At 41.6% G+C, this 16,033-nt stretch overlaps 1 protein-coding gene across 2 annotated transcripts in view; it reads left to right on the top strand.

Annotated features, from left to right (window-relative positions):
- The window catches only part of FLT1 (fms related receptor tyrosine kinase 1), a 150,010-nt gene that overhangs the window by 35,240 nt on the left and 98,737 nt on the right, over positions 1-16,033 (top strand). For both annotated transcript variants that reach the window (XM_074985957.1, XM_074985949.1), the window contains 4 exons: positions 3,892-4,054; positions 4,145-4,281; positions 7,083-7,257; positions 15,338-15,455. In XM_074985957.1, coding sequence (XP_074842058.1) covers positions 3,892-4,054; positions 4,145-4,281; positions 7,083-7,257; positions 15,338-15,455 — 593 coding nt within the window. The remainder of the gene's footprint in view (positions 1-3,891; positions 4,055-4,144; positions 4,282-7,082; positions 7,258-15,337; positions 15,456-16,033) is intronic.

Here is a 16,033-nt window from a genome sequence, read left to right as displayed (position 1 = left end):
CAACCATGAGGGAATCATCTCTTAGAGCGGTTGTTTTGTCTCCATTGCTGCTCTCCCTGGCTGAGAATACCAACAACAGTATTAATACACAGGTATAGCCATGTTTGAAAATCAACATGAAAAAGTGTGGAAGATTAGGGAGTTATTTGTCACAAGAATGTGAGCTTTTATAAACCTGTCCTTCCCCAAATCTGATTTCTCCATCTCACATGAAGCAAGATGTAGATATTTCAGTAGTATACATTTCAGTATCCTTTAAATTGGCATTTTAAAATAGAATCCTTCTTACCAAACATATTGGAAATGTTTCGTATTACACTGATAGGTTTTCAGTACTATATTGTGGTGGGCCTGTAAGTCCCCAGACAAAATAAGGGCCCCTTGTACTAGGTGCTGTGCATATAGAAAGACAAAAAAGCAGTCCATCACAGCCATACCAGAACAGATGATCTGAAGAAGTGGGTCTGTCCCACGAAAGCTCATCACCTCATAAATTATTTTGTTAGTCTTTAAATGCTACCAGACTGCTTTTTTGTTTTGATAGTCTATAGACTAGCACGGCTATCTCTCTGTGACTATATTGAAAGACAGCGTCTGTCATCAAGAACTGGCAAATGGAAACAAGAAGAGAGACCAGACACGTAGGGTAACTTATCTGCTATGGTTATATGCGTGATATAAATACGTATATGTATAATAATAAGAACATCCCATGTTTACTTAAGCTACACTGACCAATCTTGTCTCATTGTTTTCTTGTACTCGCTCATGCCAGACGCCATCTATTATCTCTGTTTAATATTTAGATAGTGAGTTCTTTGGGGTCAGGAACTATTTTTCTGTTCTATATTTGTACAGCACCTAGCACAGTGAGCTTCTGGTCCATGACTAGGGCTTCTAGGTGGTAGGGGAAAACAAAATAAAATGATAATAACAACTAAGTGATTCTGGATCACGTCAACTCTTTCTGAAAATTAGTCCCTGGTGGTTTCATGCAGGCCCCTTGGCAGAAGTGGTGTGATTTGAAGGAGAGAGGAGTGGTTCAGTCACAGTGGCTCTGTGCATCAGGGCTGTGAGGAGAAGGTGGTGGGGAAAGCGGGTAAGCAGGTCGTGGAGGGGAGCGGTGTGGGTGGAATGGAGTGAACTCTGAGGGTGGCTCAGTAAGATCCAAGAATAGGGCTGGGGAGATTAGAGAAAGACTGTGAAGGTGAGGACCTGGCCTGGTTCTGTTCTTTCCATCTGGAAGAAATCCTTGGCTGTCTTCTCCTCAGAGAAGTTGACTGGTGCACCTGGGACTTTTTGATCTGACTCAGCCACAGGAGACTTGCTTTGCTGGGTAGGATCCCAAAGGACTTTGCTTTCATGTCCTCCCTGTGCTTTTCACTTTACATTGACTTCAGTTGTCTAATGTGTCCTTGATGATACCTTATGTTGCCTCCCCCACCTTATTTTTAAGATCCCCAAGCTGCTCATGTAGCTCTCACCTACTAATTGTCTGTGCATGGCTTTGCATTAGGGATGGCTGAGACTCCTGGAGCCTGAGGGGGGTCTCACACTATACTGTGGCCTCAGAAAATGAGATTAAGTTTATAAAGATTTGCTCTAGTAATTTAGACTCTCTCCCTTGCCCTGCACTGCTCCCAGGGAGAATCAGTGTTGACAGCCTTCCTAGCTAAAAGGGAGCATGTGCTATGTATTAAGGCTGGATGAACAAACACTCCTAGCCTCAAAGCTAGGCTAATGCAAATTTATTAACTGATTAATTAACAAATAGGCATTCAGCTCAGCATGGGCAGCATCTGCTTGTGGGGCTCCTGTGGAGCCCTCCACTGCAAATTGAATCCCTCTCTTATCTCCCAGCAGAACCCTTGGGGGAGTGCAGCAGTGAAACAATGAAGACAACCTGCACCTCCCCGAGCCAGCAGGGGCAAGTCCAGCTGGGTGGCTTGAAAATGGAGCCGTGGACTGGTTAATCATACCGTTTGTATGCAGAAACAGTAATGACAATAGCGCGGGCCTTAGAATGCAGGCCCTGCTGAGTGTCAGCCAGCAGGCTATAAAGTAATGGACTGTGCTTATGTGTGTAACACATACCCGTCCCCTGTGATTTGCATGCTTATTATAGCCTCTTATCAGATGTTGTGAAGATAAGGAATGCTATTCTCTTGGAGCACTTTTGTGCTAGCTGTTAATTAGTGTTCCTCTTTCATCATTCATGTCTGTGAGAGGAAATGGCAGGAGATGAGTGAAGGGGATTTTGAGGGCTGCTTTAGGCCTGTGCTGAATGAGCAGCAGGGAGGGTGTGCCACATTTGAAAGGGAAGGTGTTCTGTGCAGGAAGAAGCTACTGAGTCACAAGCCCCACACTCTGGGCATCCATCCTTAAGGCAATGGCTGCAGGAGGTAGAGGGCTGGTCCGGAGACCATTTCTCGGGTTAAGGGAGGGGAAAGAAAGGAGGTGAAAGGGACGCAGCAGCTGGGGGGCAGGAAGAAGTAGCAGGAGGAGGTATTTTGTGTTCTTCAGGTGGGGAAGGGCACAAACCATTCCTTTCTTAGAACACTAATACATCTCCGCTCAGCAGCGAGGAAGCTTTAAAAGGCCCCGATCTTCTTTAAAACGAGTCAGTACAGAAATGTAAATTTCTGTGCGCTGAACCTTTTGCCCATTGCTTTCTTTTCTTTTCTTTTTTTTTTTTTTGAGGTGTGGGATTTTTGTTACTGAAGCCGTTCATAAATTTGAAGTGTGTGTGGGGGAGATGTTAGGAAATCAGTAATTATCTAATGATGCTCAAGATGCTATATAGTGAAATGTATAGTTGGGAGGAGTAGAAAACAAGAGTTCTTAACTTGTTTTTGCATGAACCACTGTGCTGATATCAGATTTTGCCTTTGCAGGTTTTTCTTGTAGCAAAACGAATTTAAAATTCAGAAGGTGATCGAGTAAAATATTAACTGCTGCCACGGACAGAGCATTTGATTATTTCTTCACTGTACATCCCACGTGCCAGGGCTTGCATTGGTCTTTAGGGCCTAAAGTTTCAGACATGACTGATGATTTTGGGTTCTTCCAATTTTTGGTATTTACACTGAGATGCCTCAAAGGTGCCTCATTTTCAGGGCTGAACATCAGCCCTATGAATGTAAGGCACATTTTAATGTGTCGCAAGTTGAGTAGCAAAAATCACTAATCACTTCTGAAAAAGTAAGCCCACAGCCTCCTGTGGCCTTTTTTTCATTTTCCAGTAAGAACTACAATTTGCATCACACAGGAAGCTGTGCAGCTTTACGATTCACGGACTGTGTTCTGTGATAGTCATGAGAAGTATGTATATTATGATGTGTCAGTCTGAGCACATGTGCACATATTATTCACACTTTTTCTGAAACAATTCAGAGCCCTTAGAAGACAATAGAAATCAAGAGACTCATCAAACTGAATCTGAGCTGGCATTTGTCAATAGGCACAAGATGACAGCAAATGAAGTTAATCTGTCAGCTGGAGGGAAAGTGTGTATTTGTTCCTCAATAGCCACGCCAGGATAGTTAATTACAAAGTCTGTCTGAGACAGGCACTTTGGCTGCCACTGAAATCCAATAGCTTTGTATATTACGCTAATGTTAGTATCAATCTTCTGTATACCAATTTACATCTTGTAGTAAATAATGCATTGATGAAAACAGTGAAACCTTCATATTCTGCACCTAGGGTTTCTTTTAATGTAATGTAAAAATTGGTTTGAAAATAATGCCTAAGTAACCATTGTCATTTGTGAGTTGATTGGCATTTGTAGATTAATTTTTAAATTCTTTTTTACTAGGTCTTCAAAGGGAAGGGAAGAATTCTGTGGAAATAACAATGGATTAGTTTAAAAAATATGTTCTTCATTTTCAGATTCCACGAGAAACACTAGTTCCTGATGGGAAGACAATAATTTGGGATAGCACGAAAGGCTTTGTAATCCCCAAGGCAACGTACCGATTTATAGGCCTCATGAGCTGTGAGACAACCATCAACGGGCATACGTATAGTACAAAATACCTAACACATCGACAAAGTGAGTGGCGTTCATCTATCTCATTCTTGTAAACATGGCATTATATTGGTGCGATGCGACTCACTTTCCCTTTGTCTTTATGATTTGCAGCCAACACAATATTTGATGTTCAACTAAGCACTCCAAATCTAGTCAAATTGCTGAAAGGAGATACACTTGCCATTAACTGTACAGTTGCTGCAGCCTGGAACACTCGAGTTCAGATGACATGGAGTTACCCGGGTGAGGTGAGTGCTTTGGTTTGTATGTAGAGATATTGGTCATTTTCTAAAACAGCACCCCATTAATAAGCCATCCCAATAGGAATTTTGGCTTGAAACGCTTGTAATACTTGGAATTCCATTGCCAGGACCCTCATGGGCATGTCTTTTATTGCCGATTTGTGATGATTTTTTGCTGAATTGAATAAGTAAACATGTTTACACACTAGCCAAGGTACATTGCATAATCAGGAGTGAAAAGTAGAATTCTTTCATCCTTCATCTTTTTGGGTTCTGCGAAGTACTAGAAATTTATCATCCAGTGCCAAATTCTCTTTTGTAACAGAGACGTTTTCAGTTAAGCCATCTTTCTGAGGCCATTCATATAAAGGACTGGCAGACAGTCAGGCACCCGACTCAAGCATGTTTAGAAAAGATATTACGAGTCAGCTAGCCAAGATCTCATTTGTTAAGTGTCACATGAACAATTCTCTTGCTTTGACAACTACAAGAATGATCTTGAATGTATTTCCCCTCTCCTCCCGCCTCCGAGATTGGGAGCATCCTCATAAATACTTGTCATTTACAAAACAACTGCCAGGGAGTCCGTGTTAAGCTGATAAGAAATTTGACATTCATTTACAGCTCCCAGTCCTTTCATGTCAGTTTGATTTATACAATCGATTCATGTTACAGTCATTTATTATGTCAGTCATTGTGCCTAATTGCAACCTGAAATTATGATTACGCTACATAAGAATGATTACCACAGCTGCTTCTAGCATTACTGTAACTCTTTCACTAGCATTTTTTTCATCTCTGAAATAATTAACTTAGCACCTAACAAGGCTCTAAGCCTGCTAGAGGGGCACTTTGTTGCTTCGCCAGCCACTGCTTACCATCACACTTTGCACGATGAAGGAGCGCTTGTTTTTATGTAGATGGTAGGTGCTCACTATTTTGTCAGACAATAGCGATGTTCTGGGTTAAATAAGCACTGCAGTCAAAGGCAGAGGGGGCATTGGAGGACGTAACTCCTCAGCTTCAGTTTATCTTCTGCTCCACCCTAGTCTCTTGCCAAATCTTGGCATTTCTCTTGCTAATGTTTCTAGAATTGCCCTCCTTCTCAGTTCCTGCTGCTAATACCCTGGAACACACCTTCTCTGCTGTAAATTGGCTCTCCTCTGGCCTCCTATGTCTTCTCCTATTTATTTGACATTAGGGTTACTATTTAAAAAGGAGGATCCTCCTGAAATGGAGTGTGTCTGTATCAGTATCTACCAACTCACCATTGTATTAATGTGCTATAATCTATATAGTACATTAATAGAACCAGAAACACTCTCTGTCAGGAGCGTCCTCTTTTTTGAAAGGTCAAATACGATAACCGTATTCAACGCTTTACTTAGGACTCCTCCGTCTTCTCTATTTAATTCAGTATGCTCTGTCTAACACAATCTGCCTCTCCCATTGCTTCAGCCCTTTTCTTGGTTCTCTTCATTGACTGTCTCATCAGCAGCACTTGCATTTTTCAGCTTCATCTCCTAGGTGCCACACAACTCAGGCCCTAAGCACAGCTCAGCTCTCATCTTCACCTACTCTCCCTGCTCTAAGCCCTTCCGCTGTCAATATGGAAAGTTGGGAAATCACTGTGCAGCCACCAACAAAATTGGTAGATGTCATACCGTAGTGATGAATACCTGGATTACATTTTACACTCAGGGTTTGCCGGCACACAGGTTAACACATAAGCCTTTCATTCACTCCAGGGGGTTTCCTTTCTTGGGCGATAGGAGTTGATAGGGGGGAACGTCATTCTGGCTCTGTGCTGTATGAGTTTCCTTAGAAAGACCCCAAATGCAATACCACGTTAGGCCCAGTTCTGTGGTGATAGCTACACAAGCATGCATTAACTGTGACTAGTAACCCAGAGAGTCCACCTTTGGTCAAGTAGTCTGAAAGATAGCAGATGCCTTCTTGTTCTCCCACTCCTCTCCAAGCCCCTCCTTACTGCAGAGCGAGAAAAATGGAAGAGGTACAGAGGCAGTTGGGCGTGATAGTCCTTCCCTGCCCCATCACACTGGAGCCAGGGAAGTCTGCCCTTGTGCAGTGAATCCCAGTGGCAACTCTTACATTGCATTCCATACAGCCATGAGCAGCAGAGACTCTGTGAACAGAGCCCAAGTAGTAGCCATTACTCATTCCATCATTACATTTTCCACTGCACATAGTGGCCTGGCCCTGGGCTGTATTTGGAAAGTGCCTAGAAATTTTGGATGCTATTAGAATTCAAAATAAATCAATAATTGAGGGGAGACATGATAGCGGTTTTCAGGTATCTAAAAGGGAGTCATAAGGAGGAGGGAGAAAACTTGTTCTTCTGGGACTCTGAGGATAGAACAAGAGGCAATGGGCTTAAACTGCAGCAAGGGAGGTTTAGGTTGGACATTAGGAAAAAGTTCCTAACTGTCAGGGTGGTCAAACAGTGGAATAAATTGCCAAGGGAGGTTGTGGAATCTCCATTGCTGGAGATATTTAAGAACAGGTTAGATAGATGTCTGTCAGGGGTGGTTTAGACAGTACTTGGTCCTGCCATTGATGCAGGGGACTGGACTCGATGGCCTCTCGAGGTCCCTTTCAGTCCTAGTATTCTATGATTCTATGACTTTATAATTCTAATATGATGTCTGCTTAATTTGTAAGCCCTTTGGGGGTGGAGTCCAGGTCTTTCTGTGTGTTCTAAAGACCAGGGGCCTGGGCACCGCCATTAAATTACACTATTATTAATAATTAATAGTATATTTGACTTTCACTTTTTTTCTTTCCAGGCAAACCACACAGCACTTATAACCAAACGCATCGGGCAAAGGAATACAGATGCCAATATTTTCTACAGTATTCTTGTTGTTGACAAAGTGCGTGATATTGACAAAGGCCAGTATACCTGCCATGTGAAGAGTGGCCCATCGGTCAAATCTGTTAACACAACAGTCCGCATTTATGGTAAAAGAGGAAAGTGTGCATGTGTAGAATGTTTCAGGCTTGTGTTCTGTTTTGAAGGCTAAACAATGGGTGGAAGCCTTTTGTACACAAGGACAAAATGGCGGTAAATTTTTGGCAAGGCAGCCCCAGGAAGAGAAAAGAGCATGGGAGCAGAACATGTTCCATTTCGTCAAAGATGCTGTTCTGTTTCATTGACAGCAGACAGCTTCATCTGATCACTAATCTGATCACTTTTATTTGCAAAGTGGAAGCAAATTCTTCACTGGTCTCAATACTACCGGTTGCACCTCTCTGGTCTGGCATGGTCAGGATCTGACAAGTCCTGAACAAGAGAAATTGCTGGATGAGGGGAGGTTTGGGGCTTCTGCCCCCAGATATCCCTGCACTCCTGGGGCTGCTATGGCTGCTTCAGCCTCTGTCCCCCAGGTACCGTGGGGCAGCCAGGGGACCCCAGTTCTGTTCCCTGGTCTTGCTGGGCAGGAGGGGTCTCCTGCTCCTTCCTGGCTGCTGTGGGGCAGCCTGGCGGGGGGGAAGTTAAGGTTGTCTCCCTATTTTGTTCCTTGCTTACCCCTCCCAGCCAAATCCATGAACCCACATGTAGTAAATAACATTTAAAAAACAACCCTTCTAAGATTTCTTTCTGAAGAAAATGGAACATGTTTTCCACCGCATGCCAGATTGTGAGGACTGGACATGCAGAGGTATCATGACTCACAGTGATGAAAAGCACTACATTTGGGAATAAAAAATGTCACTCCTGGGCTGCGTCTACACGTGCACGCTACTTCGAAGTAGCGGCACCAACTTCGAAATAGCGCCCGTCACGTCTACACGCGTCGGGCACTATTTCGAAGTTAACTTCGACGTTAGGCGGCGAGACGTCGAAGCCGCTAACCTCATGAGGAGATAGGAATAGCGCCCTACTTCGACATTCAACGTCGAAGTAGGGACAGTGTAGACGATCCGCGTCCCGCAACGTCGAAATTGCTGGGTCCTCCATGGCGGCCATCAGCTGGGGGGTTGAGAGATGCTCTCTCTCCAGCCCCTGCGGGGCTCTATGGTCACTGTGGGCAGCAGCCCTTAGCCCAGGGCTTCTGGCTGCTTCTGTGGCAGCTGGGGATCTATGCTGCAGGCACAGGGTCTGAAACCAGTTGTCAGCTCTGTGGATCTTGTGTTGTTTAGTGCAACTGTGTCTGGGAGGGGCCCTTTAAGGGAGCGGCTTGCTGTTGAGTCCGCCCTGTGACCCTGTCTGCAGCTGTGCCTGGCATCCCTATTTCGATGTGTGCTACTTTGACGTGTAGATGTTCCCTCGCTGTGCCTATTTCGATGTTGGGCTGAGCAACGTCGAAGTTGAACATCGACGTTGCCGGCCCTGGAGGACGTGTAGACGTTATTCATCGAAATAGTCTATTTCGATGTTGGCTGTACGTGTAGACGTAGCCCTGGTTTGTTTGTTTTTTATATGATCTGAAGGTTGTCAAAGATTTATTTACAAAAACTTTGTAGTAAGGGCAAACCGACTGTCCTGCTGAATGCAACATTCAGTATTATGAATACAAGATGTAGCTCTTCGCTTTACGTTTTCTTAATCAGTATTTCTAAGATGATTTTATTTATTGAATGGATTGTTAAGCCTTCAGACAGTAACATTCCAGATTCCTACATATGTAATCCACTGAAACAACAATGTTATTTTAAATTAATTGGAGTGGTTTAGTGAGTTTGTAACAAGTTCATTGCTTTTAGAAAAAGGGAACACTGATTTATTTCGTCTGATCGCCATAATAATAGAGAGGTTTATGACATTTCACATGTTTATGCTAAAAATACATTTCCAAAGATTTTAGGCGTGACAAAGGATTTTGTATCTTACTAAGGTACTGATTTTAGAGGAAGGGTCATCTAAAACTAGTTCATCAAATAGTCAGGAGTAAATAAAGTGAAACTCATTTGTCCAGCTTTCTGGAAAAAATGGGATGTTTAAGGGCACTCTTCAACAGAGAGTGAAGGGTGAAAGATTACAGCAGCAGGGATGGACCGAATGGATAGGAAGACTTTGGAAGCAAGTTTTTATACTATTGTAATTAAAATTAAAAAGCAAACCGTGCATTCTAGGTAAGGGTGGTCTTACGAAGAAAGTATTTAAAACACTATATCTGAAGATACAACCATTTAAGGCTAAAGCTGAATACTCAAGAGTATTCAAGATCTAAAGATCTATGCAAGGATTTTTTGAGATGTGATTTTTATGGAGGTTTGTTTGAAACTCAGTTAGTTAAGACTGTATAGCGTGCGTTCCTTAGTCAGTCTTACCTCAGTCCCTGGAAAACTCACGGAGGGACTCCTCAAGGAAGTCATTTTGAGGCACTTGGAGGGGGGGAAAGTGATCAGGAATAGTCAGCATGGATTCATAAAGGGCAAGTCATGCCAAACCAGTCTAATTAGTTTCTACGATGAGATAACTGGCTCTGTGGATAGGGGGAAATCAATGGATATGATTTATCTTGACTTTAGCAAAGCCTTTGATATGGTCTTCCACAATATTCTTGTCAGCAAGTTAAAGGAATGTGGATTGGATAAATGGACGGTAAGATGGATAGAAAGCAGGCTAGAGGGTCGGGCCCAGCGGGTAGTGATCAACGGTTCGATGTTGGGATGGCGGTCGGTTTCTAGTGGAGTGCCCCACAGTTCGGTTCTGGGTCCTGTTCTGTTCAACATATTTATCAATGACCTGGATGAGGGGTTGGATTGCACCCTCAACAAGTTTGTGGATGACACTAAGCTAGGGGGAGAGGTAGATACACTGGAGGGTAGTGATAGGGTCCAGAGTGACTTAGACAAATTAGAAGACTGGGCTGCAAGAAATCTGATGAGGTTCAGTAAGGACAAGTGCAGAGTCCTGCACTTGGGCTGGAAGAATCCCAAGCATTGTTACAGGCTGGGGTCCGACTGGCTTGGTAGTAGTTCTGCAGAAAAGGCCCTGGGAGTTGTAGTGGACGAGAAGCTGGACATGAGTCAACAGTGTGCCATTGTAGCCAAGAAGGCTAATGGCATATTGGGTTGCATCAAGAGGAGCGTTGCTGGTAGAGCCAGAGACGTGATTATTCCTCTTTGTTTGGCTTTGGTGAGGCCGCATCTGGAGTACTGTGTCCAGTTCTGGGCCCCCAATTATAGGAAGGATGTGGATACACTGGAGAGGGTCCAGTGGAGGGCGACCAAAATAATTAGAGGGCTGGAGCATATGACTTATGAAGAAAGGTTGAGGGAATTGGGACTGTTTAGTCTGCAGAAGAAAAGACAGAGGCGGGACTTGATAACACCCTTCAACTTAGTTAAGGGAGGTTGCAAAGAGGCTGGAGAGAGGCTGTTCACATTGGTCACGGATGGCAGAACATGGAACAATGGTCTCAAGTTGCAGTTGGGAAGGTCCAGGTTGAACATTAGGAAAAACTTTTTCACTTGGAGGGTGGTGAAGCATTGGAATAGTTTACTCAGGGAAGTGGTGGAGTTTCCATCCCTGGAGGTGCTTAAGTCTTGCCTCAGCAAAGCCCTGGCAGGGCTGATCTTATGGGTTTTGTCCTGCCTAAGGCAGGGGGCTGGACTTGATGGCTTTTTTAGGTCTCTTCCAGCTTTATTGTTCTATGATTCTATGATTCCTGACACTGCTATGAATGATAGTGTAGATGTGTATTTTCTAAAGGAACAGAAAGGGAAAAAAAAGAGGGTATTAGCAATCTGAGTGAATAATATTCTTGCGGTCTAGGTAAAATCTGGTTAAGGTACTAAAACACTGAATTGTGACTTGCATGCATTATTCTTTACCTTATCCTTGATATTCAAAACATAATTAAGTCTAGATATGGCTGCACTTTCAAAGGACATCTATAAGCCATTGATCTGTCATATGTTTTCCTTTGACCCAAACATTACAATTTGTAAAAGAAAAAGTCTTCCTCTAGTGTTAAAGAATACTCCATATATTACTTTGCTAGGCAAGCAAGTTCATCATAGAGATGGAAACTTGGGACCATATATAGTAATGTAATTATACCAACTGAATAGATTTGACATGAGTCTAATGAAGTTATGAAGAATTTCTTTGCTTGATAAAGTAATTGCAAGCTACTGATCCAGAGTCTTTTCTCTTTTTGGGGGTGTGTCACTGAGGAAGACAAATAGAACATTCTTTCCCTTGGAAAAATCCCTTTTCAAGTATCTAGCCAAGTACAGGCTGTGAACTAAATCTCAACTTTCTGAATGTTTGTGCTGATCCTTTAGGTTTTGTAATGAACAGGCCCTCTCAGACAAGTTTAGAGGCCCAAGACGCAGGCCCCAGCTGTGTCTTAACTTCTCATCCGCAGGGTCATACTAAAATAAAAAAAAATATGAAAATATATATGAAAACATTAGGGACATATATTTATTAACAATTAAGTCATTGTACCAATAACTCATATTAAAATGTAACTTTGAGTTTGAGTTTCCTCTGCAAGCCAAACTCTTCATTTTAGGAATGCTTTTCTGGCTTTATTGTGTGCAAACTCATTGGTAGTTGAAGAAAAATCTAATTTGCATGCAGCATCACTATTACTGTTAAACATTTCAAGCCCATTCAGACATTGTTGTCCCATTGTAGAATGATGGTGGTTCTTTACGTGTTTTAATGCATTGAATGTGCATTCATCTGAAGCCACTGATGCAAGGAGACTGATAAAAATACATAATGCAGTTGTGGTATTAGGAAGTACAATCGACAGGCCGAGATTGACTATTTCTTGAAGCAGTTCTTTTGGCTTGCAGTCCAACTTAAAGTCGGTGGATGTATATGTTTTGGGAAGATGATCTCGTGACAGAAAGCTCTTGAAATTTCGTTGTACCTTTGTTAAAACTATTCAGCTGCTGAATACAGATCTTCATCACTTGGTTCTTTGAACTCCCAAAGGAATCCAAAAAGGGTACTAACTTGTTGCAGTGACTCAAATCAATGTGTTAAACCAGATTTGATGGAATCATAATAACAAAAAAAATTGATTTGGTAGTGAGACATGAGGCTGCAGTTGGTGGAAAAACTCAGATGAAATATGAATACCCTGTTGTACTGATTTGGACTCAGAAAGGATTGCATCCCGCTTATCATGAATCTTTTGAATGTCTTTAAGAAGTCATTCAGTTTTCTCCCTGGCAACATCTAATGTAGCACTGTATGCTTCAATTACAAGATTAGTTTTGTGCATCATTTTTAGCAGCTTCTTCCACATGGATGACATTAAATTGCGGTCGTATTTGGACGTATGCTTCTGAATTGACTTAGGCTCTGTGTAAGCCTGTGCAGTGAGAGTAAGATTCAAGCTCATTAAAGCCTTTCTCACAGAGTCCAAATCCTGTGCGACTGGTTTAACGCCATCAGTTCAGGCTGACCATCTCATTGTTGATATGCCATGAAGTTGAAACAGGCTGATGCTGCTTCAGCGTTTCCTGCTGTGAGGACTCCTACTGAAAAGGTTGGACAGTTGCTGGATTGTTCCAAAGTGTGTGATTGCTTCCTTGCATGATTCAGCGCAATCAGTGCTGGCAAGATTTAGAATGTAGTTGCCACAACTGGAGAAAATAGAGCCTGGATTTTGCTCAAGAAGGACTGCTTGTACTTGGTTGTACTTCCCAGCCATATTGGATCCATTGTCATAGGCTTGGCCAATGCAGACTTGAAAACTTAATTTGAAGCCTTCCAGAATTTCTAACACAAGAGGAACAATTCTTTTCCGGTTTTTTTTTTCATGAAATTGTCGAACAAAATGAATCGTTCTTCGGGTAATACCTTTGATAAACTTCCTGCAGTTTTAACATATCAAACAGCCAAGGTCATGTGTTCTTTATGAGAACAGTCTGGTGTGGCATCAGTAGTAACTGAGATGTACTTTGCATGTTGTGTTGCTTCAAGAATTGTTGTTTGCACAAGTGTCTTGCACAGCTCAATAAATTGGTTTTTTATTCTTGTAGATAGATAATGGACTTACATGCATTTTCCACTTGCCTGTGATTCACAAACACACTTAACTTGGCCTGTTAAAAGTGGATCATTCTTGGTAGGATGCTCAAGTGTACCAAGAAAGTTTCCATTTGTAGGGTCAGCTATATGTTGATATGAACAAAACAAAACCAATCCTCCTTCAGAAAGAAAAAGAATGATGCTCAATACACATTCAAGGAATTTTTTTGAGTTCCCTATTTCTGTGTTTATTTCACTCAGGAGTAAGTTCTCAGTTAACATAGCTAGGGCTGCTCTGCTAGCTGATTTCCATGTAACATAATTATTAGTATGTGATCCTGAAGTTCCATGTGCAGGTATTTGGTCTTTTTAACTTCCTCCCACCTGTACTGATACTCCAACTGAATGGATCAGACAGTACTGATGCCTTTGCAGTATTGCTGTTAAAAATGAAACAGTGTACATAGTACAGAGCATGCTCTCCCATGCTCCAGCAGACAGTTTCTTATGTAGATCTCTTCATTTAGAAGAATTTTGGTCAGCAGACAAGAAGGAAAAGCATGATTTTCAGCATCTTTTGGTAAATTACTTGTAACCTGAAGACAACTGATTCTGAGAAACTACTGCATTTGAGCACAATTGCTCTTGTCAAGAAATCCAATATAAGATTCTGATGCCACTGTTGTTGCATTGTGTCCTGTGCTAGTCAGAAGTTCTTGCTCTTGCTGTGAAGCGTCTCCTAAGTCCTCATTTTCCGCCTGCACAGTCTTTCAATGGAGCATACATCTTGCTTCTATCACTACTGTTAGCATTTCTGTGTCGTGATTAATGACCTCCTCATTTTGAGACAGTGGCATTGAAATGTCATTTGTGGGTACAAAGCTTTTGTTATCAGAACTGGAGCCATCTAATGGCTGAGGCATCTTTTCTTCAATGAATGATATTATTTGCTTTAAACTCTTAACTGTTGCTTCACTCTTTCTTTCACTGTCTCTTACTTACGTCACTTTCAAATCATCACTTCATTTTTATAAAGGGGTTTACACAGTAACAAACAATAAATCAATTTGCTAAAGGTTACTGGTTATACAAAATTGTAATTGTATATACTTCATGATGAATATCATATAATAACCCTTATAGCCTTATTTCAAAGTCTTGAAATTTTGTCTCCGATTATGTTCCCGTTATTAAATTCCTGTAATAACTGGCACATTATTATGAATATGAACGCTGGGTGATTGCCAGGTTAGATATAAAATTTATCAAACAACTAGAATTAAAAGCTTATTATCATAAAAAAGCCTTTTAAGGTTAATCTAAAACTAGATGAAGAGGTAGCTTACAACTGAGCCTGATATGGTTATTGTATATGAAAAAATAATGAGAAGTCCTGTGGCAGCCTATAGACTAACAGATTTTTGGAGCATAAACTTTCATGGGCAAAGACCCACTTAGTCCGAAATACGAAAATTTCCTATGCAGACATAAACATATAATTTAAAGGTTAAAATCACCCTCAGACCAAGCAAAATCACTTCACAGTAACAGAATTAATTACAACTTTCAAAAGCTTTAAACTGTGCAAAGACTGTAAACAGCATTTTGTAACCTAGAATCACTAATCACTGAAGCTACTCCAGTCTCCGGTCATGCAGATGAGAACTCATATGTGACTGAAAAATTGGCTAAGGTCCAAGGTCCCACAGTGATTTAAATAATTTTTTTGCAGGTAAACATAGCTTCCTTTGTTGTCTCTGTTACAAATGCAAGGTGTATAATAAATAGAAATGACTTGGTAAAAAAAAGTCAGAATTTTAAGCCCCTTTATCTCCTGAGGCCTGGGCCAAATGACCTTCATAGCCCTCCCCCCCCCCCATAGGGTCTGGCAATGGCTAGATAGATCACTGAAAATCTTTGATAGCTCACAGCTCAATCTTGGCCTTAGAATCCATGGATGTGTGAATGATCAGTGATCCATGGTAGACGATTTTTTGTAAAGGTCACTATAACATATGTCTTATTGTCTGTAATAAGTGTGATGCCTGGCTGATAGATCAGTATCTTAATGACACCATATTTTTTTTTTTTAAGATAAAACATTCATTACTTTGGAACACCGAAGAAAAAGTGTGCTCGAGGCTGTAGCTGGCAGAAAATCTTATCGGCTGTCAATGAAAGTGAAGGCATTTCCCTCACCAGAGGTTGTATGGTAGGATTACAGTTACTTCCACATAGATAAAGGAACTACCTCTTGGGTGGGAAAATAACATCGCTGCTAAGCTGTAATGATTTGGCTTTCTGCTAAAATGTTGAAGTAAGACACCTTGATATGGAAATAAATGATTATAAAATTAAGCAGTTTTACTGCACATTCTATAACAAAATAATTATTAGGTGATGAGCTTTCGTGGGACAGAGCTCTCTGTGACTATTCCATCAGAGGATTTCAGAGTACTTACAAATATTAATTAATTAGGCCCTCATCCAGAAAACTTGAGCATGGGCTTAACTTCAAGAACACAAGTACAGTAGTCCCATTGAAAATCTATGGCTGATGTGAGACTAGAATCCAGTTCTCTTGACTTCTGTCTTGAACACAAGAACATCTTTGCTCAGATCAGCCTGTGAGAATACCGGCATGAAATAAAAACACCAATTAAAATTAATGACTGGGTTGAAAGAATCGGTATTACTTGAAGTTGGCTTAGTTTTCTGGTGGCCTATAGTTTCTACGCCTGATTTTGTGACTTGTCGGGGTGGTTGGTTTTTTTTTTGAAGCTTAACTGC

The sequence above is a fragment of the Carettochelys insculpta genome, chromosome 1, assembly GCF_033958435.1.
Source record: "Carettochelys insculpta isolate YL-2023 chromosome 1, ASM3395843v1, whole genome shotgun sequence".
In the NCBI taxonomy this organism is placed as follows: domain Eukaryota; kingdom Metazoa; phylum Chordata; order Testudines; family Carettochelyidae; genus Carettochelys; species Carettochelys insculpta.
Note: the sequence above shows the minus strand (reverse complement) of the source record. Positions and strands in the feature narration are given on the sequence as shown.